General features: G+C 42.2%; 2 protein-coding genes across 2 annotated transcripts; both read left to right on the forward strand.

The window, feature by feature from the left end:
• Positions 1-448: 448 nt before the first annotated feature.
• On the forward strand, positions 449-11,638 carry LOC310876980 (uncharacterized protein; the record flags this gene model as incomplete). The annotated part of the gene is made up of 10 exons (XM_083790627.1): positions 449-598; positions 1,934-2,311; positions 2,653-2,748; positions 3,635-3,868; positions 4,594-4,750; positions 6,473-6,615; positions 7,048-7,125; positions 9,732-9,786; positions 10,224-11,357; positions 11,634-11,638. The coding sequence occupies exons 1-10, from the start codon at positions 587-589 to the stop codon at positions 11,636-11,638; spliced, it is 2,292 nt and encodes a 763-aa protein (XP_083646753.1). The 5' UTR covers positions 449-586.
• Positions 11,639-11,817: 179 nt separating this feature from the next.
• On the forward strand, positions 11,818-15,397 carry LOC310876452 (uncharacterized protein). Its single transcript, XM_083789993.1, has 3 exons — positions 11,818-12,069; positions 13,221-13,304; positions 14,768-15,397. Exons 1-3 carry the CDS (start codon positions 11,826-11,828, stop codon positions 14,950-14,952), a joined length of 513 nt encoding a protein of 170 aa, XP_083646119.1. The 5' UTR covers positions 11,818-11,825; the 3' UTR covers positions 14,953-15,397.
• Positions 15,398-16,704: the final 1,307 nt, after the last annotated feature.

Consider the following 16,704-nt stretch of genomic DNA (forward strand, 5'->3'; position numbering starts at 1 on the left):
TTATTGGACAGCAGATGGCAGTAAAACTCCAGTTTCCCATTCAGTGTGCGGGCGCGTTCGGAAATAGCGCACTGAGCAATGCAAACTATATAGGCGAGTGCGCTCCCGGTGCGCATTTCCGAACGCAGTGAACGCACCCGTAGTGTACACAGATGGCTGCCTGTCACTCAAACAAACAAACAAAAACTAAGAGGCATTCACCAGCTAGTTCTCTCTAAAATAAAATGAAATGAAATAGTCAGACTCAATAAAATACATAGCAACTGCCCTACCCCAGAACGGGCTCGGCTATGGGTGGCATTGATGACGCACGTCTGTTCCGAGAAAACGAAACTTATGTTATAGTGTGAGTACACAGAGTGATTAGTAAATCAAAATGGCGCAACAACAGCAAGGAGTTACTCTGGACCGAGATAATTTCTGCTGTTCTATTTGCCTAGACCTTTTAAAGGAACCAGTGACTCTACCTTGTGGTCACAGCTACTGTAGAAGTTGTGTTGAGGGTTACTGGGACCAGAACAGAGACTGCATCTGTCCTGAGTGCAGGGAGAGTTTCAGCCCCAGGCCTAATCTGAAGAAGAACAATATGATGGCTGAGGTGAGGGAATTAAAATGAGCAAATATTTTGGTGGTGGTGAAGGGTAATTGCAGTAGGTGGTGGTATTGTGTGTGTGTGTGTGTGTGTGTGTGTGTGTGTGTGTGTGTGTGTGTGTGTGTGTGTGTGTGTGTGTGTGTGCGTGCGTGCGTGCGTGTGTGCGTGCGTGCGTGCGTGCGTACGTGCGTGCGTGTGTGTTTTTGTATTTTGCTCGCCACGACCAGATTGTTGACCTATAGTGTCTGATGCAGTTCGAAAATATGTGCCATCTAGTGCAGCAATGTATAAACACTAAAGAGTGTTACCAGATTGGTTTAGCTGTGCATGTCTTTGCCCACATCCCAAATACACCTGAACTGATGTTGTCTTTGTTGACACACGTACCGTCACAAGGAGGTCCTGATTCTGGAGGTGGGCTGTGTCTTTGATTTGTACATGGACCAGGCATTCCAAGATATTCCAAGATATTCCTTAAAATCAATTGTACTTTTTCAAATGTGTGTGTGTGTGTGTGTGTGTGTGTGTGTGTGTGTGTGTGTGTGTGTGTGTGTGTGTGTGTGTGTGTGTGTGTGTGTGTGTGTGTGTGTGTGTGTGGCTCCATGCTGGTGGTGAACTCTGTGATTTAATAAACAAAAAATATTCAAAGAAACTAACGTGATCAGCCAGGCTTTTAATTCTCAACTGTCCGTGATAAACAACAAAGCGACCGCTTCCCTCTACACCAGTAAACACAAGCTTGACAAGCAATCCCATCATCTCAAAATCAGCTCAAATCAAAGTAAAGTGCACCACTGTCTATAATGACCTAATTCTGGATTTGAAAATGTACTAGTCTGTGATATTGAGGTTAGCCTCGGAAACCCAGACGTTTTTTATTTCCAGGGAGGAAAAAAAAGGTTGAGGTAGTCCTAGTCGTTCAGGGCCCGGCCTTAGGAATCTGGAGGCCCGTTTCAAGACCAAATATGAGGCCCCCCCACCTATGACATAATTATTCTGTTGATAGATACAGGCCTATTGATTATACAAATAGTTTTGTGTAACTTAACATCGTGGGAGAGAGAGAGAGAGAGAGTAGCCTCGGTTCCAGTCTTACTTATCTGCGAAAAGAAAAGCCTGGTCACAACACTTCCCGCAACATCCGTCCAAACAAATGATAGTCTTTTCAGCGTAGGTCTTGCCCAGGGTGGAGAGAGAGAGGGGGGCTGGGGGGCCCGTTTCAATTGAAACTGGTGAAACATAGCAAGTCAGTTTTCAGTGTGAATCATTAATCTCAAGCTGCCTGTTATGTCTTTGTCATCGTCAGTGAGTCACATACCCTCCAATACTTTTGACTTCCAGATTGTGGAGAAAGTGAGGAATCCTCCAGAAGGTCAGAAGTGTTCTCCCTCTGCTGCTCTGGTCCACGCCGACCCAGCAGATGTGGCCTGTGATTTCTGCTCTGGAACCACATGCCACAAAGCCCTTATGTCTTGTCTGGTGTGTCTGGTTTCTTACTGTGAGACTCACATCCAGCCTCACTACAATGTTCCTGCGCTGAAGAAGCACAAGCTGATCCCAGCCACGGCCCGACTGCAGGAGAAAATGTGCTCCAGTCATGACAGGCTGCTGGAGGTGTACTGTCGCACAGACCAGCAGTCCATCTGCTATCTGTGCATCATGGACGAACATAAGGGTCACGACACCGTGTCAGCTGCAGCAGAGATGACTGAGAAACAGGTAGGACCGCAAATCACTTGTTCGACAAGATATTAGTTAATGTTTCAAAGATTATTATCATTCAAAGCAGAAATCAGGTTGTCTTTTATTGAGGTTAATTCATTATTTGATTGCCTTCTGTATAAACCCAAATAAATAAATCTGAACCTGACTTAGGCATTGATCTACGACAAGTAATAAAAAAGTACCACAGAAGTACAGGCATTTTGGACCCAATGAAAAACAAAGAAGAAAGATGTGACATTTCACTAATTATATTTCTTGTCATATTTTGGAGTTCTAGTTGTCACTGTTGACTTCATATTATGTGTGGAAACTCTTCCAATTCAAACTTCTCACAGAAACAGCTGGTGTTGAGTCAGCAAAATGTCCACCTGAAGATACAGGAGAGAAATAAGGAACTTATAGACCTGAGACAGGCCATAGAGATCCTGAAGGTGAGCTTATAGTTCCTGATATTGTGTTATTCACTGTGGATAGAGAGAGAGAATTATTGGGTATTTATTGACAGAATTCTGTCCCTGCAAATTTCGGCACGTAAACTAATAATAAAGAGACATTCATAATACTATTATTATTATTATTATTATTACCAGTAAGACACCATACTGGCCATATATGGAGAGTGTCTTGAGTGTACAGGGTTTGATGAGGTCAGATCAACATATGGAATGTCAGAACAGGAAGGATGGGTGGGGAGGGAGGGATCAACATATGGAATGTCAGCTCCATATATGGAGATCTAAGGGTTTGAGGTTTGAGGTCAGATGTAGAGTTGCTGGCCGAATCCATATATGCAGATCTAGGTGATGATCCAGTCGTCTCCATGTATGGTTATCCAGATCGGCTATTTTATTCCTACACAAAGGTTAAATTCCCATTGACAATGAATGGATAATTTACGTATGTGTAATAATTACACATAATTACGTATGTGTAATAATTACGATAATTTACGTAATTTACGTATGTGTTCCTAGCAAATTTGTATTTTTGTTAAATTCCCATTGACAATGAATGGATAATTATTTTACGTCATATGTGTTCCTAGCAAATTTGTATTTTTGTTAAATTCCAATTTCCCATTGACAATGAATGGAAAATGTATGTCATATGTGTCTGAGCAAATCGACATGTTACGTCATGATGATGTACGATGATAAGCCCCTCACTTCACACGGGTGTGATTCATTTTAAAATATTTGTAAAATATAATTAACAGATGTGTGTGTGTGTGTGTGTGTGTGTGTGTGTGTGTGTGTGTGTGTGTGTGTGTGTGTGTGTGTGTGTGTGTGTGTCATTGTGTCTCGTTGTGTTAACTAGACTTCTGCAAGAGAAGCCGTGGAGGCCAGTGACAAGATCTTCTCTCAGATGATTGAATCCATTATGAGGAGGCGCAGTGAGGTTAAAAAACTGATTTGGAACCAGGAGAAGAGTACTGTGGCTCAGGCTGAGGGACTACTGAAGCAGCTGGAGGAGGAGATAGCTAAGCTGGAGAGGAGACATGCTGAGCTGGAGGAGCTGTCCAACACAGATGACATGATCTATTTCATTCAGGTTCCACAGACAACTTTCACTTTTCCAACATCATCATCAACTTTTATGATAAATTGAAACTAATTATGAAGGTTTGTTTTGAAAAATGTATGAGATAGATTATTATTGTTAGAATTATTATTGGTATTAGTGCTGGGTTTAGTAACGATGCCATCCGTCGTGAAATTAGTTTTTAATTTATTAAAGGACCACTTTTCAACCTACCTTCATAAAACTGGTCCTCACTAATGTTCATGATAGAATACCACGATTTCTTTCTACTCGGTCTGTGTCTCATAGGAGGGCTGTGGGCAGTTCAGAAACCTGTCCACCAGTGACCTCATCGAATGGGGATCCAAGCTAATAGAAACTGCAGGCTTTCTATTCCTGAAAAGTTGCAATGTGAAAATGGAAGCCATCGTTCCCACAATAATACAAATCTAAATATCTTTCCAATTTTTTTTTGCCTATATGATGATGTCACAATGTCATGAACATTAGTGAGGACCAATATGAAGATAGGTTGACGCACACGCACACACACACACACACACACACACACACACACACACACACACACACACACACACACACACAGAAGGCGTTTTTATAATCGGCCTCGGCTCGAAATGGGTTAACTGAGAAAACAAGAATACCAGTTTTAATCAAAGTACTAATCTATTGATCTTGGATTTTGTTCTTCCATCCCGGTCTACTGGTCTGTGTCTCTGCTTTTCGTTGTCCAGAGTTACCAGTCTCTCAACAATTCCAGTGGGTCTCCAGTCTTACCCAGTGTTGTTGTACATCCGCCACGTACCTTCTCGTATGTGCGGGGTGCTGTGTCTCGTCTGAGATACAAACTAGACAACATCCTGAAGACAACTTGCCAAGAGATAGAGAGAGGTGAGATTAATATTTTCCATGTATGTTTGGTCAACGAGCCATCGTAGTAAACAGTAGATTGGGAAAGTCAGAAGACAATTTCTTTGCTGCCAAAGCGATATTTGAAATAGAGTAGATTGATGCAACACACATGGGCACGTTGGTGGTTAAAGCAAATGTTTTCAACACTTTGACTTCTATTCAGGAGTTGCTCGAGTTAATTAATTATAGAACACTTTCCCTGCGATTAGCGAGTTGCCCGAGTTATGTTTTCATTGTTTAATCCACGTTTTAATCAGTTTTAAGTCATACGGGCAATCCACCGGGCAGAATGGGATATGAGACACGTTTTGATGACGTCAAAGTTCTCCGCCCTATCAATTAGGTGATTTTAGCTTAAAACGTGAATAACTCTTGATCTACATTCTACATCATTCCATCCAATTCAGCCACATCCGGGATAACAAACAGTCCGTCGCTAAAAGTGTTCCGCTGCTATAAAGCGCTGGGCGCTATGATTTAATGGATTAAATAACCCCGGGCGTTTGGGGTGTTAACCAAACTACATTAGCGTAAACTCTAAATGTCATTTCACATATGGATGAGTGGACAATAAGCTGTAGGAGAAATATGTATTATTTATGCTGTTTCGTGAACTACAGCTCAGCATTCAACACCGTTGTCCCAGCAACGCTTGACACAAAGCTCTGAGATGTAGCTACACCCCACGCATGTGCGACTGGATGCAATACTGTCAAACCGTCATCAGGTGGTGGGACAAGAGAAAGCGATCTATTAGGTTGTGTTATGGCCTGATACGGAAACTGTGCTGCCAGAGAAAAGAAAAACCTACATTGAGTGGTGCAGGTTGGTGGCAGGGCACATAATGGGAGGCGAGCTCCCCATGGTCCAAGAACTATACAGTACAAGAAGTGGTGTGTAGTCAAAGCCCAGTGCATCATCAAGGACAGGCACCACCCCAGCCACAAACTGTTCAAACCCCTACAACGACCGCGGCTGCAGGGCAAGGAAGCCTACCGCTGCAGTATCAAGGCCAACACCACCAGGTTCATGAACATCTTCCACCCGGCTACCGTCAGGCTGCTGAACAAGGCATGATCACGGCCTGTCATCACAGGCTGGTCTTGGACTTTTTCTCTTTCTCTTAGACCCACCTGTAGATTATACCAGGGACAGTGACTTTTTTTGTTCTCCCTAAATGTACCTGACTTTGCATCCCAATCCCATGTAAACGTGCTGATTCTTTTCTCGCACCTTAACTAACGTCCATAGCATAACATGTAGGCTACAGCGACAGTAGATATCTGCTCTCACCCTCTATCCCCCCTTCTTCTTCATACGTTGTGAATGTAATGTAAATAACAAAAATGATGGAGCTTACACAGAAACTTAATTTCACTCACTGTTTTACGTAATGTGACAAAGTGCCAGTGGTTACCGTGCACCAGTTGTGTAGTATTGTGTACTATTACGGGCAGCATTGGCTCAGGGGCAGAGTAGCCGGTAGAACAGCAGGATGGGAAAACCGTGAGGTTCCCAGGCTCCCCCAAAGTTATTGTCGAAGCGTCCTTGAGCAAGACTGCAGGTTGGTGCCTCGCATGTTTTCCACCGCCATCGGTGTGTGAATTGGTGAATGTAATGCACAATCTATGCACCATTTAACATTTTACCATTTTATTGTGTACCAGTAGTGTAATATTATGTGTTATTGTATATTTTCAGTCTTTGGTACCAATGCCAGTAGTGGAGGTCTGTTTGGAAACACCAACACCACCTCCAGCCTGTTTGGTGGAACCTGCGTTTCTCTTTTTAGCGTGTCTGGTTTATCCTCCACCCAACAACCTGGCACCACCCTCAAATTCAACGTAAGTAGCCCCTCCACTCTCACCCTTCATGTATTGTATATGTGATACAATACATGTGTGTAGTTTTTGACCTAGCTGTGGCCGTGATATTAGATGGGGTTGCTATTTTTTTCATTCGAAAGTATTTAATCTTGTATGGGAATGCTGTAATTGACAAAGCAGAGGAAGTCTGTGCTTCCTAAAGCATATTGTTTGTATTTTATTTGTAAATGGCAGATTGTGAGAGAGATTATGTTTTTGCTCCTATTTGAGGAGAGCACATTTCAGAGATTTAGCCTAGGTATGGTTTTAGGTGGTGTACCTGTTCAGTGACTGACTGACTGACTATAGCATTATATAGATATTATTGAAGGACTCCCATCTTAACAAAAAGTATTTGTGATGAGACAAGCTATTTGTAAAAGTCACAGTTATGGACATGCACCCCTCTAGCCTCCTACAGGAACTGACATGGATGTAAAAAGGGGCCGAAGTATCAACACCAGACGCCAGTGTATCACTGCAATGGAGGTATTAACTCTCGCACGCACATACACACACACGCACGCATGCCATTGTAATAGGGTTTTAGTTAGTCAGCTAGTCAAACGAACCAAATTTATCTGTTATGTTAACAAATGATCTATTTCAATAAAATAAGCAATTTTGAGGTACAAAATTACATGATGAGTAAATTAGATTTAACTAGAACTGCACTCTGTCGAGTGCATACTTGCTTGTTGCACACTAGTAGGCCATAAATGGCCAACTAGTGCGCAAGCAGAGCGCGCAAGTCCTTTCGACCGCTGTAAACTGTCAAATCTCAGTATCTCTGTGAAGGAACGTTTGAAATGATTAATGTTTAGATGTAACTATTTGCTACCTACTTTATACATAGAAACATCTAGTATTATTAAGTATGATTCAAGTTTCTATCTATATAAGAAATACTGTTTTATCGTTTTATTCTGGATCCCTTTTTAGTTTTTCAGAGACAAATAAATCATTTATATGTGTTGAAAAAAAAGGTATATGAACTGAATTAAAATATGTTATACAGTATAATTTTTCTGTAAACGGTGGAATCTCAATATCTCTGTGAAGGAACATTTGAAATGTCTAATTATTAGGTGTAACTATGTATATAGTATACGTATGACTAGCTCTAAATGATGACGTAAGAAATATATATAGTATATATATAGTATATAGGCATATACTATATACGTATACATATATACTCTATACTCTATAGTGTATAAAGTGTGTAGTTGTAAGTTGATTAGCGGTATACTGTGGTTACTTTGCGCCAAAAACCGTGACAGCTGTTCCGCCATTTGATGCTTACGCAGAAAAACATCAAATCTGTGCCTGTGTTGCTGGACCAAATGACCACAAATGACCATATTTCTTACGTCATACGTATACTATATACATAATCAGTAAAAATAAAATAGCAAATTGTGCCTGATCTGCTGGGACCAGAGTACGTGGTGTGTATATGTATGACTAGCTCTAAATGATGACGTAAGTAATATATATAGTATATATAGTATATAGGCATATACTATACATATATACTCTATACTCTATACTGTATAAAGTGTGTAGTTGTAAGTTGATTAGCGGTATACTGTGGTTACTTTGCGCCAAAAACCGTGACAGCTGTTCCGCCATTTGATGCTTACGCAGAAAAACATCAAATCTGTGCCTGTGTTGCTGGACCAAATGACCACAAATGACCATATTTCTTACGTCATTATTAAGAGCTAGTCATACACATACACACCACGTACTCTGGTCCCAGCAGATCAGGCACAATTTGCTATTTTATTTTTTACTGATTATGTATATAGTATACGTATGACTAGCTCTAAATGATGACGTAAGAAATATATATAGTATATATATAGTATATAGGCATATACTATATATGTATACATATATACTCTATACTCTATACTGTATAAAGTGTGTAGTTGTAAGTTGATTAGCGGTATACTGTGGTTACTTTGCGCCAAAAACCGTGACAGCTGTTCCGCCATTTGAGGCTTACGCAGAAAAACATCAAATCTGTGCCTGTGTTGCTGGACCAATGATGACGAAATGACCATATTTCTTACGTCATCATTTAGAGCTAGTCATACACATACACACCACGTACTCTGGTCCCAGCAGATCAGGCACAATTTGCTATTTTATTTTTTACTGATTATGTATATAGTATACGTATGACTAGCTCTAAATGATGACGTAAGAAATATATATAGTATATATATATAGTATATAGGCATATACTATATATGTATACATATATACTCTATACTCTAGAGTCTATACTGTATAAAGTGTGTAGTTGTAAGTTGATTAGCGGTATACTGTGGTTACTTTGCGCCAAAAACCGTGACAGCTGTTCCGCCATTTGAGGCTTACGCAGAAAAACATCAAATCTGTGCCTGTGTTGCTGGACCAATGATGACGAAATGACCATATTTCTTACGTCATCATTTAGAGCTAGTCATACACATACACACCACGTACTCTGGTCCCAGCAGATCAGGCACAATTTGCTATTTTATTTTTTACTGATTATGTATATAGTATACGTATGACTAGCTCTAAATGATGACATAAGAAATATGGTCATTTCGTCATCATTGGTCCAGCAACACAGGCACAGATTTGATGTTTTTCTGCGTAAGCCTCGAATGGCGGAACAGCTGTCACGACGAAGGAGACCGGGCGAAAATATTACTTGCGCGCTCTGCTTGCGCAAGTAATTACTCTCCAATTCCAAACAAAATGTCATTTGTATTATCAATAATTAAAGCATCTCTTGGCTGCTCTAACCATACATGCCTAGGCAGTGTGAGGAGTCAGGACGTCTTGATTATGCTATTTTTAACAAACACATCACAAACACGCATTTACGTTTGTTTAAACACTGCCAAAACATATTGAATCTGGTCAAAATATAAGATAAGATGCAAGATTTATTTGATTAATTTGCTGATAATGATGCAATCTGCACGATGCTGCACTTATTCTGCCTACGGTATATTATGGAATTGCCATGCCAATGCCACAGAAAATACCCTTGTCTATCTCTATCCATCTAATCTAATTTATCCATCTAGGAGTTGCGTCTTGATGACTACCAGGCTGGCAGAAAAGGCCAGAAAAAACCTCCTGGTAAGTCTGTTTTTGTGTGTACTGTATGTCCAGACATGTTTTCCCCCAAATCAACATGTACATGACTACACACTTTGCAGAAATGTACTGGACAGTGACGTCAGAGTCAGAGTCCCAAATATATTATTGTGTTGTTCAAAACAACATGAAAACACTTCTATTGTGTCAGGTTGTGGTTCACATCAACTACTTTAGGTTTATATTTATATACATGTGATATGTAGATAAATTACAAACTGAACCCCCCTTCTTCTTCATACCTTTCTCTTATGGAAATAATAAAAACGATGGGGCTTAATTTCACTCACTGTTTTACACCTGTAAGCCTGTAAGGTGACAATACATTGCCAGTGGTGTATTACTGTTTGTTACTGTGCACCAGTTGTGTAGTATTGTGTACCAGTAGTGTAATATTATGTATTATTGTATATTTTCAGTCTTTGGTACCAACGCCAGAAGTGGAGGTCTGTTTGGAACCACCACCACCCCCAGTAGTGGAAGTCTGTTTGGAAACACCACCACCCCCAGTAGTGGAAGTCTGTTTGGAAACACCACCACCCCCACCACCAGTAATAGTGGATTTCTGTTTGGAAACACCACCACCACCACCAGTAATAGTGGATTTCTGTTTGGAAACACCACCACCACCACCAGTAATAGTGGATTTCTGTTTGGAAACACCACCACCCCCAGTAGTAGTAGTAGTGGAAGTCTGTTTGGAAACACCACCACCACCCCCAGTAGTGAAGGTCTGTTTGGAAACACCACCACCACCCCCAGTAGTGAAGGTCTGTTTAGAAACACCACCACCACCACCAGTAGTGGAGGTCTGTTTGGAAACACCACCACCACCCCCAGTAGTGGAAGTCTGTTTGGAAACACCACCACCACCCCCAGTAGTGGAAGTCTGTTTGGAAACACCACCACCACCCCCAGTAGTGGAAGTCTGTTTGGAAACACCACCACCACCACCAGTAGTGGAAGTCTGTTTGGAAACACCACCACCACCCCCAGTAGTGGAAGTCTGTTTGGAAACACCACCACCACCACCAGTAGTGGAAGTCTGTTTGGAAACACCACCACCACCACCAGTAGTGGAAGTCTGTTTGGAAACACCACCACCACCACCAGTAGTGGAAGTCTGTTTAGAAACACCACCACCCCCAGTAGTGGAAGTCTGTTTAGAAACACCACCACCACCAGTAGTAGCAGTAGTGGAGGTCTGTTTGGAAACACCACCACCACCCCCAGTAGTGGAGGTCTGTTTGGAAACACCACCACCACCACCACCACCACCAGTAATAGTGGATTTCTGTTTGGAAACACCACCACCCCCAGTAGTGGAAGTCTGTTTGGAAACACCACCACCACCAGTAGTGGAAGTCTGTTTGGAAACACCACCACCACCCCCAGTAGTGGAAGTCTGTTTGGAAACACCACCACCACCAGTAGTAGTAGTAGTGGAGGTCTGTTTGGAAACACCAACACCATCACCAGTAGTGGAGGTCTGTTTGGAAACACCACCAACAGTAGTGGAGGTCTGTTTGGAAACACCACCAGCAGTAGTGGAGGTCTGTTTAGTATCACTATCTATTCATGTTTGCCATGTTCTTTCTGTTTTGCTTCTGAAGGTTGTTTACTTTGATTTGTGGGGGTATGTATTTGTACATCAAGTCACCTCACTACAGAAACAGGAGAAGAGGAGATAGACTCCTGCCCTATGGGCCACATGGCTCTGCGAGGCTTACTCTACTTATGGAGAGCTTGTAGTGCAGAAGACATAAGACATCACTCTCCCCTCATGATTGAAATAATAATACAAGATTTTTGTATGCTTTGCTCAATAGTTTGACAGTAGGACAAAATTAGAGAGTTTCTATAACTAACTACTGTAACACCTGGTCCTGGATATACAGAGAGAACCCTATAGTTAGGAACAAATAAAAAATTCAGAGCTGCAAATTTGATCTATAGCGCCTTATATAGTGTTGTTACACAACATGGTACTAGCACCTTCATTTATCCTATGTTATGGCCTAATGGCCCCTCCTACAGACTCATCCCAAAGTTTGTTTTGCCCTTCATGTTTTTGTTGTTGTGTAGTGCCCCTACAGACCGAAGGAGGTAATGCTGGCTGTGAGTCAGACAGAGATGTGGAGGTGGTGTATGTAAAGAGCCCCACTGATGAGCAGGCTTCCTTGGCCAGGAAGCTGCTGTTGCCCCACACCTTCTTCTGCTACAAGAACCAACCAGGCTACACCAGTGACTCCTGTACAGATGACGGTGAGACTGCAGCTACAAGTGAAACCTGCCACCTCTCTTTTTCCTTTTGGGGTTCTGGTTGCCATCTACAGTATAATCATCATCATCATCATCATCATACTATAATTCTAACAATGTCTGAGTGTCTGTGTGTGTGTGTCTGTGTGTCACTGTGACTGCCGTAACTCCTTACTGCCTGCACCGATCACTCCCACTTTCACACGCGTAACGAAGCCCTTTTTTCGATTTGACATATTGATTATTAATGAATTTATGAGTCAATTACAAACGCACCCGGGCGCAGTACCCCCCACGGCCACAAGGGGGGGCAAATATCTCACAACGGGTAAGGGCTAGTATACTAAATTTAGGACTGAGGCCGATTTCTTATATATTATATCAAAAATCGGCCTCAGTCCCAAATTTAAGCTGGGCTCACACTACAGAGTTTTTAAATATTAAATGATTTATGAAATCTGGTTGCATCACACACTACAGGATAATCTTATAAGATATCAATTATTATTGGAATATCTTAAACATGCAACATCGCTTCACGCCGTGTTTTGAACTTGTAGATTGGCTATTTTCACTACTACCTCTAATTTCTGTCAATTAGATTTTTCTTTTATTTATTCAAGAAATTTCTTGGGAAAATCATTTCATTTGGTATTAATTAATGCAAACCTTTTGGGAATGTTTTTGGAAAATGTTTTCAATTAATAATTAAAAACAAAATGTAGGAAACAAAAAGATAAAGGGACCCATATGAATGTGTCTGTGACCCACAAATGGGTCCTGACAGTGTTTGTGAACCAGCTGTGCACTCCAGGCTTTCATTAAGATCATCAGTGGGGGGGGGGCAACGCAGCCCCTCACATCATCTAATCTCACGTGATCAAATACAGAAGCAGTAGCGTAGCAGTAGCAGTAGCAGACTGTCACATAACTCATAAAAGTTTATGATATACCAACAGGATATTCGAAAGGGTTCTCTCCGAGTCCTAGCAACAATAGAATTTTTTATGTGCCTTTAAGCGGCCTAGTACCAAATGTCTCTAGAGAGAGGAGTTGATTGATTGATACATTGTTGATCCTCGAGGGGAAATTAACCAAGGAAAACATTGTTTTCTGCACACAGAAGGGAAGCAGAACTTGTTGTGTATTTTCAGATGACTATGAGTCAGCAGTGACAGCCTTGGATGGAAAACTCTATGCTGATCCAACAGAGAAAAGGCCTGCAGCCTCTCAGAATGGTACTGTACATTATATCCTACTTTATCATCATGTATATTATTAGTGTTACTCAACAGGGGGGGGGGGGGGGGGTACAGCCACCCCAGGGGGCGTACAGCTACATTTGGGGGGTGCTGATTCTGAGGTGCTCTTGTAAAAAAGAAATTTGAATATTGTTTTTCTATATTGATTGTATTGAATGTATTTAATGTAGCTGTTTTCTAGTTCTATATTTCACAATTGTATATCTGCTGTATTTCTCAGATACAAGTGTCTCTATGACAAGGAATTTTTATTCCAGAGCCTCCGCCAACATAGTCCCCATATATGGGGGACATGGGGAGAGCAACGGACTTGAACTCATGCTTCCTTCATGCCTGAGTGTCCAAGTTGCTCCTTTACACCTGACAGGGGGGAGTTTCCCTGGTTGGACGTTGGAAGAATGAACATTTTCAGGTTTATGATACCTAAGTCATGTTGTAGTCAAGTTTGTAGCATAGGCACCAGAGGTGGGGGGTCATTTGGGTCTGAATGTCCCCACACTATTGGGGGATGACTGGTCTAGTTATTTATTTGAGTGCCTGGTTTGTAGTCATCGGGCCGGAAACATCAAACCAGAATCTGAATTACCCCAAATTTCCCAAATTACCAGCGATCATTTTAGGGTGTATGAATCCAAGTACTTCTTGGGTATATCCATCTTTTATTCCAACTCGTAGTGACTGACGAGACTAAAAACAAACAGGGGGGACCAAAACAAAGCGACGCCGGGGGAAAAAAACAGAATTATTTCTTTATTATTTTTGTCTTCTGATATAACAATAAGTCGGAAACGACTCAGATCAGATCTGATCAGATCAGTCGGTTGGAAGGTGTAGAATAGAAGTAGCTTTCTGTGCACCAGAGAGCGGACGCCAACAGACGGCTACTATGGTGCTAAAAATAGCCCATGGCTAAGCTTGATGTATTTTTCAACAACAAACACATGAACATGAGCCAGCTCAGTGGCCTTGTGGTTAGAGTGTCCACCCTGAAACTGGGAGGTCGGGGTTCGATCCCCGGCCGGGTCATATACCAAAAATGGGACCCAGTGCCTCCCTGCTTGACACTCCGCATCAAAGGGTTGGATTGGGGGTCAAATCTACTAATCAAATGATTCCCGAGCGCGGCGCACGCTGCAGCTCACCACTCCTTGGCTGCGGCTCACCGCTCCAAGAGATGGGTCAAATGCGGAGAACAAATTTCACTGCTGTAACGTGTGTGACAAATCGTATGACTTTAACATAGATGCTTAAATCATATGTAAGAAATTATAAAGATAACTACTGCACTGCATGGTGCTTAGCACAAAGTTCTCTGTATTTAGATTTGGTGTAGTATATATTTAGTGTTTAATGTTAATTAAAACAATAAACAATCCAGCTGATGATGGACAGTGAAACTGGACAATCTAAAGGATATTATGGCTTCATATCGTTTGCAGACACAGAGTGCGCGAAGAAGGCCCTGGAACAGCTGAGCGGCTTCGAGCTGGCCGGGCAGCCCATGAGGGTGGGCATCGTGACCGCCAGCTCCTTCCTGGACAACGACGAGCTGGAGAGGACTGGCATCGGCCTGGGCACCACGGGCCCGGCTGACAGAGCAGAGGGAAGTGGGGAGCAGGATTGAAGGTCCCCGCAGCGGCCCAACAGGCCCATCAGATGACTGGCTCCATGCCATTTGGAGCCATGCCAGCTCAAGCAGCTGCTCCCCAAACCCATGTCCAAGCCATGAACCTGCCAGCACAGCCTCTGGCCACGCACTGTCTGCAGCTGTTCAGCCCACAGTCGGAGAATCTATACCTGGCTGGGATACTGACATCAAAGAAGATTTATGTGGACAGGAACTCTGCCCAAGGGAATGTATATGTGAAATGTCCTTCAATACCAACAGCGATGGCCGCTGTAAATGCACTTCATGGCCGCTGGTTTGCAGGGGAAATGATTACTGCTGCCTAAGTTCCCCTTACCACAACCTTTTCCGACTCTTAACGGCAAAGCAGCCTTTAATGCCGTCACGCCGATAAGTCATACTGTACTTACCTGTGCCAGGTATACCATATCTAGTAATTGAATGTACACATTTGTTTTCATACATTGAACTCTTTGAACAGTGGCTGTTGATCCTGTTGATCCAGTTGATCCTGTTGTGCTACAGAGACTTTAGGCAGGTTCTAAATTATATTTCAGTTTCAGTAAATGGAATCTGTTCATAAAAAAGATCAAGATGCAAATAAAGCAAAAGTATTGTTCAATAAAGATAAAGACTCCTGCCATCTGTTCTCTCCTACAAAACCTTGTACAGTATCCTACATCTCCACATGGTGTCACGGTAGCAGAATGACTAAACCCAAAATGCAGAGCTACAAGCAAAGTAGTGTCAAAAACTGTTTTATTCAGGCAGAAGGCAGCTTAGTTTACAATCAAAAGCAAGCATTAACTCAGGGAAGCCCAAAAGGCCAATTAAACTTTTCAAAAGTACAAATCAAAAATCCAAAAGGCAAAACTAAACAAAACACCAGGCAAAACACAGGAAGTCCAGAAAATGCAAAACCTGACAGAAACGAGAACGAGGATTTCCAGGTACAGAGGAACACCAAGCTGAGCACCGGACAATGATTTATGTACTGACAGTTTGTGTGTGCAATGAGTCCAGTATTTATAGGAAGCAGGTTAATGGCAAAGGGTTCACAGGTGTGTAGCGTCACAGGGGAAGCGCTGCAGGGCTGATGAGAGAGTTGGAGACAGGTGTGCAGTGTGATGGAATGGAATGAGGGAGTGTCCAGGGACGAGACATGGTCTGTGGAGTGACAGACCATGACACATGGTACATTGCAACAATACAGCATGGATTTGTGGACAAAATCGTATCCAACGACAACAAAATATTCTTTAGTTTTGGGTCTAAGATGCTAAATGTCATCAAATGGTGCTCCGTGGCTCAAATGCACAATACATAGTATATAGTGTTATATGTGATATTTATTGTGGACCCCAGGAGGAGTAGCTACATGGTGGCAGCAAAGGAGGGGTGTCTGAATGAATAAAGACAAAGCTGGAGGCCAGATTCAACGGGTGGCCAGACCTCATTGTAAGGCTGCAAGATATTTAAAGTCGCTCTACTTCCTGACCCCTCATGATGACAGGCCCTGTGTCACCTGCTCCCTAAGGTCAAGAAAGGTCAAGAAAGCTGCCATCAAGCAAGCTGCTGAGAGCAGCAGGGTAGAACCGGTTCAGTTCTTTTTGGTCCTTAGTCCATGAGCCAGAGCTCCAAAATTGAAACATTAATTATGAATTGAGTGGGCAAAACCATACCTATATTAGATTGTTATCACCGTGAAACTTCCCCAATTGAGTACTTACATGAAGACAATGATTTATT

This window comes from Protomyctophum parallelum (genome assembly GCF_964188405.1).
Source record: "Protomyctophum parallelum genome assembly, chromosome: 19".
NCBI lineage: Eukaryota > Metazoa > Chordata > Actinopteri > Myctophiformes > Myctophidae > Protomyctophum > Protomyctophum parallelum.